Here is a 24,116-nt window from a genome sequence, read left to right as displayed (position 1 = left end):
TCTAGCGAGGATCAACAACCAATTTGACAGAGCTTGAAGAATTTTGAAAAGAATAATGGCACATGTTGCACAATCAAATGTTGCACAATTTACATGATGTAGTATTTTGTGTAGATTGTTGACCAAATATGACAATTAGATCCATTTTAAGCACACTTTGTAACACAACAAAATGTGGAAAAAGTCAAGGGGTGTTATACTTTCTGAAGATACTATATAATGATAGTCCTATAGCTGTGAGTGGGGACATGATGGGGTGAGAGGGTGCAGTCTTGTCCAATCTCAGCCATACAATATGGAGCAGGAGAGTCTATCTCCCAGGGTAATTTCTCTCTGCACTGTGAAAGTATTAGCATATTTCTCATAAGGGAGTTGGCCTGTGTGTGTGTGAGTGTGTCTGTCTTTGCCTGTGTGTGTGTGTATGTGCACATCTGTGTGTGTGCACGCACATTTGTCTATCTGTATTAGCATATTTCTCATCAGGGAGTTAGTAATTGAGATGTTTTGGGAGGATGTGTGGTCCCTCAGCTTCCCAGGGTGCATTGCAGATGACATGCATCAGGGGGAAAACTGAAGCGGGACTTACCAAAACAGCATGCCAGCCCAATACTATTTCTGCCCCAGCTATTTTTACACAGGGGTCAGAGGGTAATGGTTTTATTTCTGCCGCTGGCTCCTTTTACTGTACACCGAGAGAGAAGGGGAGGGGAGAGAGAAAGGGGGGGAAAGAGAAAGGGAGGGGAGAGAGAAAGGGAGGGGAGAGAGAAAGGGAGGGGAAAGAGAAAGGGAGGGGAAGAGAAAGGGAGGGGAAAGAGAAAGGGAGGGGAGAGAGAAAGGGAGGGAAAAGAGAAAGGGAGGGGAAGAGAAAGGGAGGGGAAAGAGAAAGGGAGGGGAGAGAGAAAGGGAGGGAAAAGAGAAAGGGAGGGGTGAGAGAAAGGGAGCAGAGGGAGAGTATGCGTTTGTATCCCTCTGTCCCCATGTCTACTGTGAATTTGTCCTAAAGCAGTGACCCGCTTGTCTCCAAAGTGTGGGATTGAGATAGTCCCTTCTCCATGACTTCTCTACTGTTATTCAAAACTAAATTCAGAGAGCAAAATATCATAGATCTGTATCAATTAGACAGAGACTAAGAACAGAGGGAAAGGGATCTAGGCCTGATATATCTGCAGTACCAGCCAAAAGTTTGGACACACCACAAATTCCAGGGTTTTTCTTTATTTATTACTATTTTCTACATTGTAGAATAATATGGAAACATGTAAGCAATTTTTTTTTAGTGCTCAGCATATGTGGGAACTCCTTCAAGACAGTTGGAAAAGCATTCCAGGTGAAGCTGGTTGAGAGAATGCCAAGAGTGTGCAAAGCTGTCATCAAGGCAAAAGGTGGCTACTTCAAAGAATCTAAAATATAGAATATATTTTGATTTGTTTAACACTTTTTTGGTTACTACATGTTTCCATATGTGTTATTTCATAGTTTTGTAGTCTTCCTTATTATTCTGCAATGTAGAAAATAGTAAAAATAAAGAAAAACATTTGAATGAGTAGGTGTATCCAAACTTTTGACTGATACTGTATGTGAGGAAGGAAGAGGCTTACTGTCTGTACACACTGTTTCTCTCTTTCTCACACACACACACACACACACACACACACACACACACACACACACACACACACACACACACACACACACACACACACACACACACGTATCCCACTAAGATGAATAAGTGAATAGACGTAGGAGGCAGGGAGGAGGGGAGAGACAGCGACCAGCAAGAAAACAATATGTCTTTTGTAACCCACTGTGACAGCGGCGCTACACGCCTTTCCCTCTTTCATAAATCATATCCTTCCCATTGTCAAGCAGCGAACAGAGCGAAGGAAGGAGTTAGGAGAAGGAGGGAGGGAGAGAGAGAGAGACAGCAGGGTTTTAACTGTAGGCTCATCCATCCATCCTACTCTTCTTCTAAACAGGCACTTTTTTCCCCTCCATCAAAAATGTCTAAGTTAAAGTTGTTACTCAATATACGCTGGCCCCCTCGCCTGTCTCTCTGAGACCTTGAACCAACCCATAACCACTTCCATTATACACTTTCTGGTCTGTCCTTGCTGATCTGAAATTAGTGGAACTGTCAGAAAGTTGCCAACCTGGAGGCCTAGGTGGAGCTGTGACTATATTGCTGATGCCTTTCTACTCCTAGCTACTACTTTTAGTGCATCAGGTAGGAATCAATGAGGGCCTAAAGTTAGGGGCATAGGGGTTAGTTTGGGATCGGGCCTTTGCTTCTCCGATTAAGGGTGTACTTTGAAAGGGGACTCTGCCACCTTCATTCACCCTGCCCATACAGTACATCACTGTCCCCCAGGAACCCTTAGGTTGGGACCAAAGTTCCCTCCATCCATGTGTCCGTCCAGCAGCATTTAAGCATGACACCTCTGGAGTATCCTTGCTGAAAGCAATGGATGACCAGAGTCCTTTGATGATGGACTGCGAGGGGACACACAGCAAGGGGACACACTGTAAGAGGGCACACAGCAAGGGGACACACAGCAAGGGGACACACAGCAAGGAGACACACTGTAAGAGGGCACACAGCAAGGGGACACACAGCAAGGGGACACACTGTAAGAGGGCACACAGCAAGGGGACACACAGCAAGGGGACAAAGGGCACACAGCAAGGGGACACACAGCAAGGGGACACACTGTAAGAGGGCACACAGCAAGGGGACACACAGCAAGGGGACACACTGTAAGAGGGCACACAGCAAGGGGACACACAGCAAGGGGACACACTGTAAGAGGGCACACAGCAAGGGGAAACATTAAATATAATCACCTGTGCCCTTAGAGGATCTTATGGGAAGTTTCTGACATTCAGTAGGTGATGACAGCTGCAGTTTACAGACTGCCCTTCTAGCTATAAATACTATGGATTCTCAATGGAAAACAGGCACGGGAGGTTGGTGGCACCTTCATTTGGGAGGAAGGGCTCATGGTACTGGCTGTAGCAGAATGAGTGGAATGGCATCAAACACATGGTTTCTATATGTTTGATGCCATTCCATTTGCTCCGTTCCAGACATTATTATGAGTCGTCCTCCCCTCAGCAGCCTCCACGGAAAGGAGGGTATGTTATTTCTGAATGAAAGACCATACTCTCCCATATATCGTTCTCATAGTTATCCCAGAATGAATTCTGTTCACTTCAAATGTATGATATGTGCTGTGTGGCGATGAAAGAACATTTTCTTTTTCATCCCCGAGTGTGTCGTGCTGACAGTGATCTGTATCAGAGAACAAACACTAGGTTGGGTTATTATTCCTTGGCAAACACACAGTGTAGTTCACAACCCCTCTGAAATGATCAAATGCACAGATTATTGTTTGAGCTGATATGCATTATTCTCACAGAGCCAGAGATAAATAGCCAACATCATGTTCCATTTATAGTAGACTGCGATAATACACTCTGACTGGTGCACAAACACTCATGAATATGGCTGAGTGGTTCCTGTGGATTCCAACAGGTCTGTCAAATTAAGGCATACGATGTTTCCAAATATCCAGATAAACTGAATTTCCTTGGTTCGGTGTGTTTTGGGTGAGATGAAGAGTTGACATGTCCTTACAGCAGTCTTTGCTGAACAGGTTTCATCCAGTCAGTGCTAGTGGTGATGTTCCCAAACATTCCCAAAGAGGAGGAATGTTGGGAAAACTAGAACGATTCCCTCCGCTCCTCACTTTCGGATAGTGGTGACGCTACAGGAGCAAGCATTGACTTAGAGTTATTTCGTTTCCGTAACAATTTCCAATCCCAGCTGTGACAAAATAGTCCCACAGTCCAGTATGTCATTGTCATGTTGTCCTACGGGAAAGAGAGGGGAACATGGGGGGCATTCACTCTCCTGCACCTGTGCCCAATCTCTCTCATGGATCCTACCCTCTTTTTCCCAACCCCCCTCTCTCCCCTCATCTAGTCTCACACTTTCTCCTCATCCCCTTATTCTTTCCCTCTCTCAGTGTCTGTGAAGTAGGGGTGAGGGGTGGTGTGAGGGGCAGATGGGTAGGCAGTGTACCCCCCGCTAGGACAGCCTCTCCATCTCAAACTGGGTGTGTCCATGTCCGTTAGACGTGGTCGCAGCATTGGACCAGGCCTCAGCCAGGCGAGTGTTACCCGATTTAGGAGCCTCCCCTTGGGGTCCGTGGGTGATGGTTAGAGGTCCAGGGTCGGTTCCTGGTGGGGGGTCGAGCGGGGTGGGCTCGGGGGGCTTGCGGTCGTAGTAGAGGGCCCAGAGCAGGGTTAGGGTCAGGGTCATGGCCAGAATCTGGGCCACTCCTATAGACACACCCAGGAAACGCAGCACCTGCAGCTGCTTAGTTCCTCGGATGAAACTGTAGATCTTCGGCCCACAGCCCTGTAGTACACACACACACACACACACACACACACACACACACACACACACACACACACACACACACACACACACACACACACACACACACACACAGACAAATGAACACAACAAGAGTTGACAGCTTTTCCATGTTGAAATATGGCATACGTTTGATCCATGTTATATAAATATTACATTCATGTAATATTAATGTTGTTTCAATGTTTCAGTCTGTCTGTCTCACCAGGGCCAGACCTCCCATACTGTTTCTGTGAGGTGTACATCTGCTGTAGGAACAAAATGAAAACGCTCTCTCATCCTATCACATGGATAACATGTACATGGAGAGAAAGAAACAGAGGGGGAGAGATTGAGAGAAAGAGAGATGTAGGGGAAGAGAGGACGACGGTAGAGAAGTGGAAAGAGAGGGAGTAGTAGTGGAGGTGTAGAAAGGCCAGTCTATTACTTCCTGACTGGAGGATATTCACTCTGTGGTGCTACATACCAGACTGAGCTGCTCTACACCTTACTGCTGCCAGAGAAAGAGAGAGAGAGAGAGAGAGAGAGAGAGAGAGAGAGGGGATAGAGAGAGAGGTGGGAGAGAGAGTGAGAGAAAAGTGTGAGGAAAGGAAAGTCCCGTGGAGAAAGGGTAGTAAACATGGGGGAGAGAGGCTGGTATAAAGAAAGAGAGAGAAAACAGACAGGAGATAGAAAGGATCCTCCACACATTCCCTTTGACTCCCTCCGCTACTGACTGACTGACTAACTGATTCAACCTCACTACACACACACACACACACACACACACACACACACACACACACACACACACACACACACACACACACACACACACACACACACACACACACACACACACAGCATCTCTTTGTCCCACTGCATGCCTAGTTTTACTTAGTGAGGCATAGCAGCAGCAGCACACACCCTTTCATAAGAACCTCTCAGAGTTTACATTTAATACAATTACTAGCCTCTCTCTCTCTCTCTCTCTCTCCCCCTTTTCCTGTATCGACTGTCTCTTTACCTCCTCCTCCCTTTCCCCCACCCCCATTTCCCTCTCTTTTTCCACTGTCACAACCTCCCCTTTCGCCACCCTCTCCTTACATCTTTCCCAGGCAGGCCTATCCAGGTGTTTTTGTCAGGCAGGAACAGCCTGCTCACCCAGCACCTCTCACCCAGGTGACAATGGGCAGCCTAGCAGTCTGCACCGGGCACACCGGGCCTGCTAGAACCCTGCTAGAGCCACACCACTTGGCCTGGACCACGGGGAGAGGAACTGTTGCTATGGTCAGGGGAACTGTTGATAAGGCTAGGAGGTTAACATTGTTGACTAAACACAGCAGACAGACATGTTGAGGTGGAGGTGGTCAGTCATGGGATAGGGGACAGAGTTGGTTTGGGGTTAGACCAGGACAGTGACTGAGCTGTAGATGGGAGAGGGGACAGGGTTGGTTTAGGGTTAGACCAGGACAGTGACTGAGCTGTAGATGGGATAGGGGACAGGGTTGGTTTGGGGTTAGACCAGGACAGTGATTGAGCTGTAGATGGGATAGGGGACAGGGTTGGTTTGGGGTTAGACCAGGACAGTGACTGAGCTGTAGATGGGATAGGGGACAGGGTTGGTTTGGGGTTAGACCAGGACAGTGACTGAGCTGTAGATGGGATAGGGGACAGGGTTGGTTTGGGGTTAGACCAGGACAGTGACTGAGCTGTAGATGGGATAGGGGACAGGGTTGGTTTGGGGTTAGACCAGGACAGTGATTGAGCTGTAGATGGGATAGGGGACAGGGTTGGTTTGGGGTTAGACCAGGACAGTGACTGAGCTGTAGATGGGATAGGGGACAGGGTTGGTTTGGTGTTAGACCAGGACAGTGACTGAGCTGTAGATGGGATAGGGGACAGGGTTGGTTTGGGGTTAGACCAGGACAGTGATTGAGCTGTAGATGGGGAGATGAGGGTGTTTCCCTCTAGAGGAAAGAGGACTGAGTGTGTGCGGCCCTACCTGCCTACCTGCCTGCCTGCCTGCCTACCTACCTGCCTGCCTGCCTGCTTGCCTGCCTGCCTGCCTGCCTGTTTGCCTGCCTGCCTGCCTGCCTGCCTGCCTGCCTGCCTGCCTGCCTGCCTGCCTGCCTGCCTGTATGTTTGTGTGGGTGTGTGAGAGAAATATGAAATATTAAAATAGAAATAGAGAGAGAGAGAGAGACTCTAGGGTGGGTTTGCTTTGTATTTTCTCTGTATCCTACTGGCAGGCTAGCTGGCATTGCTTGACGTACCTCACCCCCTACTAGGCTTTGTGTGTGTGTTCCCCTCAGCCCCAGACAGCAGCATACCTTGTCCCCTGGTGGGCTTGATGAGGCGTAATAGCTGCACTCTGTCTCAGCAATCTGGCAACCGCAGCAGCCAGAAGGCACACTATGCTATCAAGCCTGTGATTGGCTCTAATTGAGTTGTATGGATTTCTCTCTCCACCATTGAACATGGCAGGTCATTTCAGGCTGCAAATAGTCATCCCATTGGAAACAGGTTGTTGTGAAAGTATTAAGTAGAAAACTCAAACTCCAAGAAAATCATCTCCACTCCATTCAGAATGTAAGTAGCCTATACAGAGGGGGGAAAAAGTATTTGATCCCCTGCTGATTTTGTACGTTTGCCCACTGACAAAGAAATGATCAGTCTATAATTTTAATGGTAGGTTTATTTGAACAGTGAGGGATCAGAATAACAACAAAAAAATCCAGAACAACGCATGTCAAAAATGTTATAAATTGATTTGCATTTTAATGAGGGAAATAAGTATTTCACCCCTCTGCAAAACATGACTTAGTACTTGGTGGCAAAACCCTTGTTGGCAATCACAGAGGTCAGACGTTTCTTGTAGTTGGCCACCAGGTTTGCACACATCTCAGGAGGGATTTTGTCCCACTCCTCTTTGCAGATCTTCTCCAAGTCATTAAGGTTTCGAGGCTGGCGTTTGGAAACTCGAACCTTCAACTCTCTCCACAGATTTTCTATGGGATTAAGGTCTGGAGACTGGCTAGGCCACTCCAGGACCTTAATGTGCTTCTTCTTGAGCCACTCCCTTGTTGCCTTGGCTGTGTGTTTTGGGTCATTGTCATGCTGGAATACCCATCCACAACCCATTTTCAATGCCCTGGCTGAGGGAAGGAGGTTCTCACCCAAGATTTGACGGTACATGGCCCCGTCCATCGTCCCTTTGATGCGGTGAAGTTGTCCTGTCCCCTTAGCAGAAAAACACCCCCGAAGCATAATGTTTCCACCTCCATGTTTGACAGTGGGGATGGTGTTCTTGGGGTCATAGGCAGCATTCCTCCTCCTCCAAACACGGCGAGTTGAGTTGATGCCAAAGAGCTCCATTTTGGTCTCATCTGACCACAACACTTTCACCCAGTTGTCCTCTGAATCATTCAGATGTTTATTGCCAAACTTCAGATGGGCATGTATATGGGCTTTCTTGAGCAGGGGGACCTTGCGGGCGCTGCAGGATTTCAGTCCTTCACGGCGTAGTGTGTTACCAATTGTTTTCTTAGTGACTATGGTCCCAGCTGCCTTGAGATCATTGACAAGATCCTCCCGTGTAGTTCTGGGCTGATTCCTCACCGTTCTCATGATCATTGCAACTCCACGAGGTGAGAGCTTGCATGGAGTCCCAGGCCGAGGGAGATTGACAGTTCTTTTGTGTGTCTTCCATTTGCGAATAATCGCACCAACTGTTGTCACCTTCTCACCAAGCTGATTGGCGATGGTCTTGTAGCCCATTCCAGCCTTGTGTAGGTCTACAATCTTATCCCTGATATCCTTGGAGAGCTGTTTGGTCTTGGCCATGGTGGAGAGTTTGGAATCTGATTGATTGCTTCTGTGGACAGGTGTCTTTTATACAGGTAACAAACTGAGATTAGGAGCACTCCCTTTAAGAGTATGCTCCTAATCTCAGCTCGTTACCTGTATAAAAGACACATGGGAGCCATAAATATTTCTGATTGAGAGGGGGTCAAATACTTATTTCCCTCATTAAAATGCAAATCAATTTATAACATTTTTGACATGTGTTTTTCTGGATTTTGTTGATGTTATTCTGTCTCTCACTGTTCAAATAAACCTACCATTAAAATTATAGACTGATCATTTCTTTGTCAGTGGGCAAACGTACAAAATCAGCAGGGGATCAAATACTTTTTCCCTCACTGTATCAAAAAGTTTCTTGTTATTGTTTCTGTCTCTTCTGAACTAACGGGTTTACTCGATTGGTGAATGGGAATATGTAAGCCTGTGTGTCCCTTTCTGATGATGTCACAGAGGAAGGTACGTCAATAAGGCATTGGCAGATCCACCTGGGGCTACAGAGAGCCGTAATGATCATCTGTAATGATCATAACACTTTTCAGGGTAGGGTCAGAGGGTTCAGTAGGTGAACAGGTCAACAGAGGTCTAACCACCACCAAACACTAACTATGAGGTCAGAGGGTCTTATTATTGCCTTACCTCCCTTACTACATTTGCACACACTGTACATAGACTTTTTCTATTGTGTTATTGACTGTACGTTTGTTTATCCAATGTGTAACTCTGTGTTGTTGTTTTTGTCGCACTGCTTTGCTTTATCTTGGCCAGGTCACAGTTGTAAATGAGAACTTGTTCTTAACTGGCCTATCCTGGTTAAATAAAGGTGAAATAAAAATAAAACGTAATAATAACAGGGTCACTGGGGCACTCCTGGGGGCACTCACCTCTTGGTGAAGGTCACTGAGGTCACGGTAGTGGGCGTGGCGAGCACATCCTGGATACTGATTGGAGCAGCAGGAGTCTGGTGGCCACTCCATCTCTGTCATTTCCAGCCAATCGGTGAAGTAGATGACCCCACAGCACTTAAACTGGGGAACACACAGTCAAAGAAAGTTTACATACATTACCAGCCCTTTATTACTAGCCATCTTGCATATTCAAAGCACTAAAACACTAATATCCTCTCATAAATACATGTAATACCTTATTAAAATGTAGCTCTTGAGGTATGATATAAAAGCAATAAGTTATTTGTGTAGGATGTGTGTGACCTCTAGGGTGGTGAACTCTGGGGTAGTGACCTCTCACCTCAGTCTGGAAGGTGTTCCAGGTGTGTGTTAACCACTGGTAACGCTGCAGGCCATAGTTGGGCATCCTGGACTTCAGACTGATCATATCTGACCTCTGAACTGAAGGCTTGGACAGAACATAACAGTGTAACTCCATTAGGGCTGTCCCCAACGAAAATAAATCTTGGTCGAACCGAGAGTCATCTGTTCTTTTCAAACGGGTATTTTTCCATATATAGACACATTCTATGTGTTTAAATCAAATCAACTACAGTGCATTCGGAAAGTATTCAGACCCCTTGACTTTTTCCACATTTTGTTACCTTACAGCCTTATTCTAAAAAATGGAATTCCCCTCATCAATCTACACACAATACCCCATAATGACAAAGTGAAAACAGTTTATTTTTAGATTTTTTTGCAAATGTATATAAAAAACTGTAATAGTATTCAGACCATTTGCTATGAGACTCAAAGTTGCATCCTGTTATCATTGATCATCCTTGAGATGTTTCTACAACTTGATTGGAGTCCACCTGTGGTAAATTCAACTGATTGGAGATGATTTGGAAAGGCACACACCTGTCTATATAAGGTCCCACAGTTGACAGTGCCTTTCAGATGAAAAACCATGCCATGAGGTCGAAAGAATTGTCCGTAGAGCCCGAGACAGCATTGTGGTGAGGAACAGATCTAGAGAAGGAAAAAACATTTCTGCAGCATTGAAGGTCCCCAAGAACACAGTGACCTCCATCATTCTTAAATGGAAGAAGTTTGTAACCACCAAGACTCTTCCTAGAGCTGGCTGACCGGCCAGCTGTCCTGCTAATCATTCAAAAGGTAGTAGTACTTTTGGGTGTCAGGGAAAATGTATGGAGTAGAAAGTACATTATTTTCTTTAGGAATGTAGTGAAGTAATTGTAAAAGTAGTCAAAAATATAAATAGTAAAGTAAAGTACAGATACCCCCCAAAAATGACTTAAGTAGTACTTTAAAGGATTTTTACTTAAGTACTTTACACCACTGCCACCAATCAGGCCTTTATGGTAGAGTGGCCACACTCCTCAGTAAAAGGCACATGACAGCCCGCTGGAAGTTTCCGAAAAGGCACCTAAAGGACTCTCAGACCATGAGAAACAAGATTCTCTGGTCTGATGAAACCAAGATTGAACTCTTTGGCCTGAATGCCAAGCGACACATCTGGAGGAAACTTGGCACCATCCCTATGGTGAAGCATGGTGGTGGCAGCATCATGCTGTGGGGATGTTTTTCAGCGGCAGGGACTGGGAGATTAGTCAGGATCGAGGGATAGATGAATGGAGCAAAGTACAGAGAGATTCTTGATGAAAACCTGCACCATCCCCCTCTGTGCAGCGTCGCTCCCCATCGAACCTGACAGAGCTTGAGAGGATCTGCAGTGAAGAATGGGAGAAACTCCCCAAATACAGGTGTGCCAAGCTTGTAGCATCATACCCAAGAAGACTCAAGGTTGTAATCACTGCCAAATGTGCTTCAACAAACTACTCATTAAAAGGTCTGAATACTTATGTAAATGTGATATCAGCCTTTTATTTTTAATACATTTGCAAATATATATATTTTTTTACTTTTTTTGCTTTGTCGCTATGGGGTATTGTGTGTAGATTGTTGAAAAAACAATGACATTTAATCAATTTTAGAATAAGGCTGTAACGTAACAAAATGTAGAAAAAGTCAAGGAGTCTGAATACTTTCCAAATGCACTATATATGCAGTGAGCTTGTCTGATGCTTTAAGCGCACTGTTTGATGAAATAATGAATCCACACAAATGACTAGAGGGAGTCCAACCGCAATTTATTTGAGCGTGCCAGGGCGGGCTCAGACTTGCTGCGCTGTATTAAAAAAAACGACATGACTGTGTGACTATCACTCGTTGTCTCTCTCTCCTCACATGCTGCAGTGACCATCACATAACATCAACAGTGTTAATCGCGCTGTCCGTGTTTCTGAAGCTGCAACATAATTACAGTCATTTCTGACTGAAAAGTTCAGTTACCGAAATCCCTCATTTGTTAAGAAAAAGCATTCTCTGTTCTCTCAACCCTTGCTCTCTTGACGTGACACATACATGCATGCATTGCATGCACATGACTATTATGACCTATAGCATATCATATTCACATCAATAAATTGGTTATAACAAACTCTGAACACCGTAATACATGTGACAGCAAAATGGATGCAAAGGACGTGACAAATAAACTTGAAACGGGGGAATGTTTACTGGTTGCTCAGGAGGTAAAAAATGTGTGGAATAAATTTGACTAGCTGTGGAAAATACTGGAGATCAAGAAAAATAAGGCAAGGAGCAAGCGCTGTGTGCAAACAGGAACTGTTAGATTACAATATCATTTCTCTGACCGTTTGGAACAATGTAAACAACACTAAATAAATAATAAGCATAACAGAAAGTCTATTGTAATTTCCAAAATGGAACGGTTTATTTATTGTTTATGCTAATTATTCTAAGTTCGCTTTGATATTTTATTATAAAATGAAAATGCTTGATTGGATTTCAAGTCATGAATGACTAGTATGCTGTGTGATGACATGAACTAACGAACGAATTAATGATTGATTGATTGATACAGTACTATAGCTTATATACAGTTGAAGTGGGAAGTTTACATGCACCTTTGCCAAATACATTTAAACTCAGTTTTTCACAATTCCTGACATTTAATCCTAGTAATAATTCCCTGTCTTAGGTCAGTTAGGATCACCACTTTCTTTTAAGGATGTGAAATGTCAGAATAATAGTAGAGAGAATGATTTATTTCAGATTTGATTTCTTTCATCACATTCCCAGTGGGTCAGAAGTTCACATACACTCAATTAGTATTTGGTAGCATTGCCTTTAAATTGTTTAACTTGGGTCAAACGTTTCAGGTAGCCTTCCACACGCTTCCCACAATAAGTTGGCTGAATTTTGGCCCATTCCTCCTGACAGAGCTGGTGTAACTGAGTCAGGTTTGTAGGCCTCCTTGCTCGCAAATGCTTTTTCAGTTCTGCCTACAAATTTTCTATGGGATTGAGGTCAGGGCTTTGTGATGGCCACTCCAACACCTTGACTTTGTTGTCCTTAAGCCATAACATTGGAAGTATGCTTGGGGTCATTGTCCATTTGGAAGACCCATTTGTGACCAAGCTTTAACTTCCTGACTGATGTCTTCAGATGTTGCTTCAATATATCCACATAATTTGGCCTCCTCATGATGCCATCTATTTTGTAAAGTGCACCAGTCCCTCCTGCAGCAAAGCACCCCCACAACATGACGCTGCCACCCCCTCCCACGGTTGGGGTGATGTTCTTCAGCTTGCAAGCCTCCCCCTTTTTACTCCTAACATAACGATGGTCATTATGGCCAACAGTTCTATTTGTGTTTCATCAGACCAGAGGACATTTCTCCAAAAACTACGATCTTTTAGCCTATGTGCAGTTGAAAACCGTAGTCTGGCTTTTTTATGGCGGTTTTGTAGAAGTGGCTTCTTCCTTGCTGAGCGGCCTTTCAGGTTATGTTGATATAGGACTCGTTTTACTGTGGATATAGATACTTTTGTACCCGTTTCCTCCAGCATCTTCACATGGTCCTTTGCTGTTGTTCTGGGATTGATTTGCCATTTTTGCACCAAAGTACGTTCATCTCTAGGAAACAGAACGCGTCTCCTTCCTGAGCGATATGATGGCTGTGTGGTCCCATGGTGTTTAAACTTGCGTTCTATTGTTTATGCAGATGAACGTGGTACCTTCAGGCATTTGGAAATTGCTCCCAAAGATGAACCAGACTCGTGGAGGTCTACAATCTTTTTTTCTGAGGTCTTGGGTGATTTCTTTTGATTTTCCCATGATGTCAAGCAAAGAGGCACTGAGTTTGAAGGTAGGCCTTGAAATACATCCACAGGTACACCTCCAATTGACTCAAATGATGTCAATTAGTCTATCAGAAGCTTCTAAAGCCATGACATCATTTTCTGGAATTTTCCAAGCTGTTTAAAGGCACAGTCAACTTAGTGTATGTAAACTTCTGACCCACTGGAATTGTGATACAGTGAATTATAAGTGAAATAATCTGTCTGTAAACAATTGTTGGAAAAATGACTTGTGTCATGCACAAGTAGGTGTCCTAACCGACTTCCAAAACGAGTTTTATTGACTCCAACCTAAGTGTATGTGAACTTCCGACTTCAACTGTAAGTATTGAAATATAGGTCTTTGTAAGTAACGGTATTAAGACAGAACAGGATGCACTCCTACGCCTGCAGCTTGATTGTGGTTATACAATGCTGCTATACTAAGCCTACTAATGATAATGACATTACTTTTTATAATAATAATAATGATGATCATAACAATATTAGTAATACTAACAATAAGGAGATCAAGTAAAAAGGAGGGTTATTATTATTATTATTATCAATATCATTTGTATGATAATTTGGAACAGTGTAAACAACACTAAATAAATTATAAATAATACCAGAGAGACGGTTTTAACGTGATAAAAACGTGTAAAGCCTTTATTACAGCATAGCAAAGATAAAAAAACAGCCGAATTTGTGAAATTGTTTATCCGACATGTTGTGGTTGGTGCTCACGAAGGCTTGGTGCTCACAGAATCAGTAGGCTATTAAACAAACTCACTCAAATGGGCAAGAGAAGCAGGATCTCTATTATTGTTGTAAATATATATGGATGACTTATAAAGCCTATTATAACGGCTATTGATTATAAACCTAATTAAGTTGGGATTTCCTCTCTCCTCACTTTTCTTAGACAACTATTGCAGAGGCTGTTTTCTCATCTTCTAACTCCGCTGCTGCCTCAACACCATTGTTCTCAACACCTATGCTGGTTAACTTTGCTATTATGCACATAGCGACATGGTCTAGGAAAAGGTGCCAATTCAACAGCACACTGATGTGTTTCGGAACAGCGGTAGAAACCGCATCTGTTATAAAATAATATCATTTTTATTAGTGTTGCACCATTGTTCCTACATAATATAACCATGTACAATTTCAGCAGCACATGTCTTAGTGATGGACTGTACCATCCCCACGACCTCCACAATGGATCATTCCACTTAGACAGGCGTGAATCAGACCGGTGTCTTGTACACCGTGATATTTTTATTTTATTTTTGCTACTGCTCGACTAAAGAAATCTCGGTCGACCAACTGCCTATCGACCAAACAATCGACCAGTCGACTAAATGGGGTCAGCCTTAAACTCCATTTCATTCGGTATAGTTACATTCAGTTCAGCCATATATTTCAATTCAACTTCAGCTGAGAACATTTCATGTACAGCTCATGTGTTATTGTCACAAGACACTCAACAGAAGGCCCTGAAACCGTACTGGAGCATCAGTCACAGTAGTGTATATTTAGCCACCAGCACTCTGTTTCAAGCCTAGTTATACAGTCCAATCCTCTGACCACGCCACAAATATTATCAAACACACAACTTCTGACTCTCTCCTCTAGTGTTTCCCAGGCCTCTAACACTTCAGTCTGTAGTTGCTGAGGTTGACGATGGCTTGTTGTCTAAACAATTTACCCATGTCTGGGCTCTGGGGAACCAGACCAGAGCTAATCTGTAGACCCACAGTCTGACACACTTAGCATGCATAACTCATCCCCCTCTCCTCTCCAATAAAACCTCCACCTAACTCACCCCTGGGCCTCCATCCCCTCCTCCTTCCTCTCTCCTTCACCCTTTATCCCTCTCTCCTCTGGTCTTGTAATGAGATTGTGATAAGCATAATATGAACCAGGTTACCCAGAATTCCCCTGAGGCCAGGTGCGTCACCTTGGTGCTTCCCTAGCAGGGTTCTGATAAAGGACAAGGCACAAAGACTACAATACCCACAACCCCCTGCGGCATGGCAGGTATGTCACACTCTGATTAGGAGGGAGGCGGGTGGCACTGTGGACTCAAAGGCCAGGTGCTAGTGCTACACACACACATCCTCAGGCTTGTAGCCAAGTACCAAACACACACACACACACCTTTTCAGTTTGCCATACACACTGCTCTAGCCAGTGACCAGGTGCTGCACACACACACACACACACACACACACAAACACAAACACACCTGCGCGGTCGGAGCGAGTCCCATAAACTGTGAGGGCACACGAAAGCCACTGTGGGCTATTTCATGGTGGAGAGATAAGCCCCTGGACCAGGGGAGGGGCAGCCCTGTAGGGGAGAACCCATTGTAATAGAGAGCCCTGCCCATTGTGTTCAAACACACACACCCTGAGCAGGAGCGAGAAAGTAGGTAGGGGAGGGAGGGAGGGGAATGAGGGACGGATGGGAACGGGGACACAATTATACCCTATCTCAGGGGTATTCAACTCTTACCCTACGAGGTCCGGGGCCTGCTGGTTTTCTGTTCTACCTCATAATTAATTGTACCCATCTGGTGTCCCAGGTCTAAATCAGTCCCTGATTAGAGGGGTACAATGAAAAAACGCAGTGGAACCTGGTTTCAACCAACAACACTTTAGGGACATTGTGGAATTTTGAGACGCTGGACGTTTCTTTCAGTTAGATTTTTCAGTTGTTCATATATAGCATCAGTACCATTTCCCTGTGCTCTTTTGCCTGTGCCCTGCACTGGTCATGTTGTTAATTGGGTATCCCCAGTAAGCAGAGAAAGAGGTGAGCTCTCTGAGCAGAGCCGAACATGACTGGCATTCATGTTGATTCATAGCACAGCTTTATTCAAGGCCACCACACATAGAGCTGCAGCATAGAAATACAGCATAGAAATACAGCATATACAAAATCAGTGTCGCACTCACCTCATCATACGTCCACACCCCACTGGCCAACTCTACACAGAAGATCACCAACAAACTGCCAAAGTACTGAGGAGAGAGAGAGAGAGAGAGAGAGAGAGAGAGAGAGAGAGAGAGAGAGAGAGAGAGAGAGAGAGAGAGAGAGAGAGAGAGAGAGAGAGAGAGAGAGAGAGAGAGAGAGAGAGAGAGAGAGAGAGAGAGAGAGAGAGAGAGAGAGAGAGAGAGAGAGAGAATGTTAGTGTTGAGGCTAGCCAGAGATGCACTGTGTAGTGTCTTGTCTGAGTGATTGATCATCATGGTGGATGGTGGGAGAAAGAGTGCTCCCACACAATGAGTAGTGATGTCATGTGCTTCAATCTCCAGACGCCTGCTCCACTCATGTCACATACACGCACATACACACTGACACACATTACACACACACAACACACACACACACACGCTTATTCCACAATTTCACATAAACACAACAGGAAACACTACTATTTTCAATCATTCAGACTTTCATGTAAACACAACTGTGCAAACACACACAAACACACACACACACCAGACAAACACACACACAGGTCTTATGAAGAGTAATGTATGTGTCAGCCATTCTATTAGGGGCATGTCAGTGGTACAGGGTATGTCTGACAGCCTGTTTGTTTGGAGTGTAGATATTATTGGCAGACAGATGGCTCTGCCTCGCCTTTGTTAGTGCTATACTCCATTTAGAGCAGGCCAGTCCCAAACAACACAGACACACACTCACACACCTCTCACCCAGAAACTCATCTCACCACTCAAAAACATCTCCCCTGTCTTCTTCTCTCTCAGTGTGACCTTTCACCCTTCGAACCTCCCTCTAACACACTCCTTCACACACATACCAAGACATACACAAACAGTACTTCAATACTTCACCATTCTACAAGGACGATTTCCAGGTGTGAAGAGAATATGAAACTTCCCTTGACCCCTTCTAGCTTCCATGTACACTGAGTGTATAAAACATTAAGAACACCTGCTCTTTCAATGACATAGACTGACCAGGTGAATCCAGGTGAAAGCTATGATCCCTTATTGATGTCACTTGTTAAATCCACTTCAACCAGTGTAGATGAAGGGGAGGAGACAGGTAAATAATTATTTTTAAGTTTGAGACAATTGAGACATGGATTGTGTATGTGTGCCATTCAGAGGATGAATGGGCATGACAAAATATTTAAGTGCCTTTGAACGGGGTATGGTAGTAGGTGCCAAGTGCACCGGTTTGAAGGTGTCAAAAATTGCAACGCTGCTGGGTTTTTCACACTCAACAGTTTCCCATGTGTATCAAGAATGGTCCACCACCCAAAGGACATCCAGCCAATTTGACACAACTGTGGGAAGCATTGGAGTCAACACAGGCCAGCAGCCCTGTGGAAAGCTTTCGACACCTTGTAGAGTCCATGCCCCGACAAATTGAGGGCAAAGGGGAGTGCAACTCAATATTAGGAAGGTGTTCTTAATGTTTTGTGCACTCAGTGAATTACCTTTCTCACAAAGATGTGTCTTTATGTTTCACACATTTCATTTTAGGGAGAAAGCTCTCTCTCACACACACACACACACACACACACACACACACACACACACACACACACACACACACACACACACACTGAGGTTAGAGGATGGTTGCAGTTTTTGAATGGAATGTCAAGGCTTCCAAGAATGGATTTCCTCCTGTGTAGAGAGACTTACAGCATATTTCCCTTCCCTCGCTGATACTCAATTAACACGTATACAAGGGCGAGAGACGGAAGACGGGGAAAGAGAGGTGGAGGAACGACAGAGTGCGAGGGCGAGAGGGTATAAGTTTAGGCTAAGGGGGATTTGTTTGGCGTCTTTAAGGAGGGACTATTTTTAAGCGACCTTTCTCCGTGTTCGCTGGAACAGCGTCTCAGAGCAACTTAAGACCCTGCAGTTGTCCCTAACATACCCCCAATATCCCACAACGCGCCACTGCACGCATGTAAACATCTACAAACATCCCAACAACCCCTCAGAGACCTTAAATGGACGCTTCGACGATTTTCACTAGCTTAGTCCACAACAGAAACACGACTATCTATTACATATAAAGGTTTTAACTGAGCTTAAAGCCAGGGAACCATCAATTGCCCACCACAGCTATAATTGAAGGGAGAAGGAGGGGGGTGTTATTCAGGTAAAGAGCAGAGTTGGGGCGGTGGGAGGCATTCCTTTAAAAGGGACGCACCAGCTGGTGAATGGGTGCGTGGGTAACCCAAGCGCCACTCACCCCTCTCAGCCACCTCTCCATAAGCGGGCGGAGACTTGTGGGATAGCGTTACCCATTGTCCCGCTCAAACGAGATAATATTGTCTCCGCAGTGCGCCAGCGAAACACAAGAATGCCAGGGCAGAGTTGCAAGGAGAGAGGGATGAATGAAGTCCCAATGGAGGGGTGGAGGAAGCGTGAGGGAGACCCAGAATACAGCCACTTTGGTCGGGGAGAGACGGACACAGGAACCCCCTCCCTCTCTGGCTCCCCACACAGCACACCTGGGAGATAGAGCCACATAACAGGCGCCACCCCACCCTTTCCTCTCCGGTGTCCTGACCTTCCACTCTATAGGAATATGAGTAATCATGTACCTGCCCTGTTATAGATTTTGCATGCATGACACAATTGGTCAATGGAAATAGTGCATTGTGCTGCCACGATTGCTTCTGTATGGGAATACATGTTATGTATGCAACACATGTGTAGTAAAGTAATGCTCCGTAGCACATGCTCTGTAAGCACAGAGATGATACATTGTTTAGTGATCTGCATGCATGGTTGGATGGAAATGGCTTTTTTGGGGGTTGTCTCTCTCTCTCTCTCTCTCTCTTTTCTGTACCTCAGTGGGTTTCTAATGCTGTCTACTTCTCCTTCACCTGCTCTGACTCAATCAACCTCTTTACCTCCTTTCTTTCATCCCTGTTTCTCTTTCATTCTCTCTTTTTGTTGTCCCGCACTGACAGTGGTGAGTGATTGAGATAATCATACCCTTATCTGTCCATCTCTCTCCCTCGCTCTCTCTCTCTCTCTCTCTCTCTCTCTCTCTCTCTCTCGCTCTCTCCCCCTCCTTCTCTCTGGCCATCCATCAGTGCCCAGGGTACCATTACTCAGGCAGGCTCAGACAGCAGCAGCGGTGAATAGTTTTACAGCTGTACTTTTCCACGGGAGCGTCATTCCGTTACACACCGGCAACATCCCCGCACCAGGCGCTCGCTCGCTCAGAACGCAGCCCCGCGCGAGGGGGGCGTTCGCTAACACAAGACGCGGCGCCACACGCTTATGGGACGATGAATGACCATCGTGGCGCTGCGTCAGATGAGTAACTGCTGTAAAATCGAGGGGGGAATTCTCGTTGCATTTCCCTCCGGTGTATGAACGGTGGAACTACGCGACTGTGTGGCTGTTGGGTGAATTTACAGGCCTGTTCCAGGGTTTACGAGGGCACAATAATATGACTTTATTGAGATGTAGAGGACATCAGGCTGTTACAGATGATGGGGACAATAGCATATGAAGATAGATAGGGAGGGCTACTATGTGTGGGGCACTGTGTGTGTGGGACACTGTGTGGGACACTGTGTGTGTGTGTGTGCATGTGCGTGTGCGTGTATGTATTTCAAGGTTGTATAAATGTGTAACTAACACCGATAGCTAAAGAAAACCTAAGATCTACAGCAATTACAACCCGCTTCTCCAGCTAAACCGAGCTCGTCACAGTTTCCACACACACACACACACACACACACACACACACACACACATGCGCAAACACACGTTCATTTCATTCAGACACGTACCCAGGACAGGAGTAGAAGGTTGCATTTCAGTGTGCCGCAGTAGCCCACCATGGCCACGATGATAAGAAAACAACACACTGCAATGATGACAGGATGGACAGCCGGAGAATACGTGAGAACTGCTGCTTCCTCCAGCCTACAGAGAGAGGGGAGGAGGGGGGAGAGGGGGGAGGAAAAGGGAGGAAAGTAACTTGGCAGACTTTTTGTTTATTTATCTATCTATCCTGCTATTGCTCTCTCCCTCCTCACTGTATGGCCTGTTGCATTATTATTAATACAGCAGCCAGAAGTTAATAGTGATTACACTCTGTAGGAATGTGGATCTCCTCTACCGCAGCAGTTACTGTCAGGGGCCAGTGGGGGTGAGATGGTGATATGTGGACAAGTCTAGGTGATAAGAAACTGTTGAATTAAAAAGTTATGCGGTTGATGATTTGTGGAAAGGTTGCCAGGTATGCGTCGAGGTGATTTGTTGAGGAAGTGAGAGATAAATCCAAACAGCCCTTCGCTCTTTTCTCTTTCTCTTCTTTACTGCTCCAGCTCATATATACTAATTATCTTCCTCTCCCGCTTTCTCCCTGTTATCTCTCTCCTGTCCATCCCAGTACCTGCCCACTGAGAGGTGTCAACATTGAGATCCATATCACTCACCTGGTGTGGGCCGTCAAGGTGAGCACAGTGTTCAGGTAGTCCCTGAGCCAAGCAGCCACCCCCAGGACACATATCGACATGAGCTGAGGGAGCATAACACACATAGAGAGAGTTAGAACACACACACACACACACACATTACACACAGACACACACATAACATTACAGTTTTACCAAGTAGGCCTACAGCAAACACTTCCACTCAAAATATGTTTTGTCTGAAAAAGCTTAAGGCATTGAAATACAATCCAGGGAATTGGTATGGCAACAACATGTTGCTTAGGGGGCTTTTTGCCATGTGTTCAACACTTGCATAACCCACTACAACAACCCTGGAGCACTTATCAAATGTAATGGCCTATAAATAGCATGCACTAGAATGCCAAACATGCAGTTTCTGCATACTTGGGATGCAAATTGCACATTTGTTTTTCTACAAGAAAATGTATGGTGCAGGCCTATGTATAAAGTAACTGGCCATTATGATGAATAACTGTAACCCTCACGCAGGCACTCCGCCTTGGAGGCACGCGTTGGGGTGGATGGGGGGGGGGGTATAAAGTTGTCTGCATTGTGTAGCGTGAGCGCGGGCACCACCCGGCCACCTGTTCGGGGGTCTCCACTTCTCTTACCCAGAAGAGTAAATTGAGAGCGTAGAGCAGGCAGCGCAGGCACCTCACCGCGTCCTCGCGAGCCATTCTGAGCGCAACAGCAACTGATGACCAAGACAGGACTCATCATCTTAACCCGTGCCACCATGGCGACATAATTAAATAAAGGTAATATAAATCAATTAAATTAGTATTATTAGCCTGTGCCTGTCCCATGAATACAAAACGAGTTCTCAGTGTTCCGCGTAAAGCATACCGGGTTTACATGTCTCTGTGCGTTCTGCGCACGCCTTTCCAATGTCTTGTTTTAGCCGCCGAGGTATATCCTTGGGAAGTTCCAGAAAGCATTCACAACAGGTGGTTTCTTACTTTCCCCAGTCCAGGAATGATGGAGTGTGCGGATGAGCGCTCAGCGGTGCTGACATATCCAAATCAATCATCACTCACTTAGCAAGGTATACTGCGAAAACAGATCCAGAACATTACAACAAAACAACTTCTTATAAGGGCTTTTGCGCAAAATGAACATAATCCATTTGCTTCAAATATTAATGTTCAGCACTTTTACTCCCAGAGCAAACGGCAAACACTAAAAGTCATACTATTGCACAGCAGACTAAATCAAAACCCATAAAATAAAACTTCAGTTGCGCACGTAGACATTGATTCCCAAAATCGATCTCTCCACAAAAACAATCCCCCGGTGGCGGTATGATAGGCCTAGCCTACCTATCGTCCAATTCAGAGTGCCGAGTTAGTTCTGCGCTGTCAGTTCAACATTTCCATGTTTGAGTGATCAAAACTCAACTCGCAGTTTGTTCTGTGTCATCCAGAGAGTGTTGTCCGCGGGGTCCTAGCGCTTCGTCTAATTACAATGCAGCAGCAAGAACAACAGCAGCAGCAACAGCAGGGCTATGGGTCTTTAGTGGGTGATGGAATGTGGAGAGCTTTCCCGCCTCCGAGAGATAGCATGCATTGGTCAAGAGGTCACATTTAGAGAGAGTATTATTGTCTGGAGTAAATGTGGGATGGGACTTCATCATGGGACTTCTTCACTGGAGAGAGCAACAATAATGCTGTAATAAGTGTCACCACTCTCCCACAGATGTGCATGGCTATTCTAATATATTCTGTTCTATTCTGTTCTATTCTATTCTGTTATATTATATTCTGCTCTATTCTATTCTGATCTGTTCTATTCTGTTCTATTCCCTGTGGGATGACATTACATAGGCTTATCACATACTCTTCTTCATACATATTCTTGATGATTGATTGTATCAATAAGGTATTAATCCTTCAGTTATGAAACACTGAGCATATCTCAGCCATCTAAAGCTTTCATTAGATAATCGGATTATTGGTTAGTCTATCTCTATCCCTGTCGATTCTGAGCTCATTCTAAGAAAAAACATGAATGGAAAAATGGGAAGGAATGAGTTACTCCATAGGCTACATAATCAATCATTAAAAAGAGGAACAATAGGCTCGGGTCGGCAGGCATTGTTATCTTCATTTATTGCCTTTCGATCTGTTTTTAATGTCCACTGTCTGGCCATGAACCAAATGGGATTGGTCAGCTTTAAAAGCTTTATTGTTAGAGATGCACCCAACAAAATAGACTCCCATTAAAGAAATTGACAATATATCTTGTGTTCTCTGATAACAATAATGTTGACTCAATAGATTCAAGGAAAGTACATCACAGCATAGACTTCCTGGGTGGTCTTCAGTGTGCCAATCCAATGGAGGCAAGGAGATATGAGAGGATTAGAGGGAATGAGGATGGGGTGGGATGGAAATGGTGAAGGGGGGGGGGAGAATTGAGAGAGGAGTGAGACAGTGTTTGGTGCATGGGATGGGTGGGTTAGGGCTTGTAATGAAGGGTCGGGTTGAGAGAGATCAGGAGGGGAATAGAATAGAATAGAGTTTGTTATTGAGAGGATACCAAATGCGAGAGACTGGAGAAGGGGGTGAGACAGTAAATGAGAGTGAATGAAGGTGCACAAAAAAGTGGTGAATGACAAGCTTCTCGTGCTTCTATATAACATGCCTCTATATAACAACATAACAGTGGAATTCTGTTTTTTTTTATTATTTATTTTTTTAACAAATTGATTAAAAATAAAAAGATGAAACTTCTTGAGTCAATGAGTATTCAAACCCTTTGTTATTTAGTCAAGCCTAAATAAATTCAGGAGTAAAAATGTGCTTAACAAGTCACATAATAAGTTGCATGGACTCACTGTGTGCAATAATAGTGTTTAACATGATATTTAAATGACTACCTCATCTCTATACCTCACACATACAATTATCTGTAAGGTCCCTCGGTCGAGCAGTGAATTTCAAACACAGATTCAACTACAAAGACCAGGGAGGTTTTCCAATGCCACACAAAGAAGGGCACCTATTGGTAGATGGGTATAAAAAAAGCAGACATTGAATATCCCTTTGAGCATGGTAAAGTTATTCATTATACTTTTGATGTTGTATCAATACACCCAGTTACTACAAAGATACACTACCCAGATAGACTGATTGTAACATGTATTGACTCATGTACTACCCCGCTCCTCATCAGAGGGCTGAAGACTTTTTTTAAATGTATTTTTACAAATGTTAAAATGTTTCTTT

General features: G+C 44.7%; 1 protein-coding gene across 5 annotated transcripts; it reads right to left on the bottom strand.

The window, feature by feature from the left end:
- Positions 1–2,678: 2,678 nt before the first annotated feature.
- On the bottom strand, positions 2,679–22,312 carry tspan12 (tetraspanin 12). Of its 5 annotated transcripts, XM_045722005.1 has the most exons (9): positions 22,209–22,310; positions 21,736–21,939; positions 21,501–21,583; positions 20,869–20,951; positions 20,218–20,353; positions 16,370–16,435; positions 9,536–9,643; positions 9,172–9,315; positions 2,679–4,423 (listed from the first exon to the last, which is right to left on the bottom strand). In XM_045722005.1, the coding sequence occupies exons 3-9, from the start codon at positions 21,564–21,566 to the stop codon at positions 4,091–4,093; spliced, it is 936 nt and encodes a 311-aa protein (XP_045577961.1). In that variant the 5' UTR covers positions 21,567–21,583; positions 21,736–21,939; positions 22,209–22,310; the 3' UTR covers positions 2,679–4,090. The 5 variants fall into 5 exon arrangements, with proteins under 5 accessions (XP_045577961.1, XP_014063444.1, XP_014063443.1 ...); XM_014207969.2 differs by having other exon boundaries at positions 21,736–22,312; XM_014207968.2 differs by having other exon boundaries at positions 21,501–21,609; positions 21,736–22,311.
- Positions 22,313–24,116: the final 1,804 nt, after the last annotated feature.

Source organism: Salmo salar, chromosome ssa07 (assembly GCF_905237065.1).
Source record: "Salmo salar chromosome ssa07, Ssal_v3.1, whole genome shotgun sequence".
NCBI classification, from domain to species: domain Eukaryota; kingdom Metazoa; phylum Chordata; class Actinopteri; order Salmoniformes; family Salmonidae; genus Salmo; species Salmo salar.
This window is presented reverse-complemented; position numbering and strand designations above follow the sequence as displayed.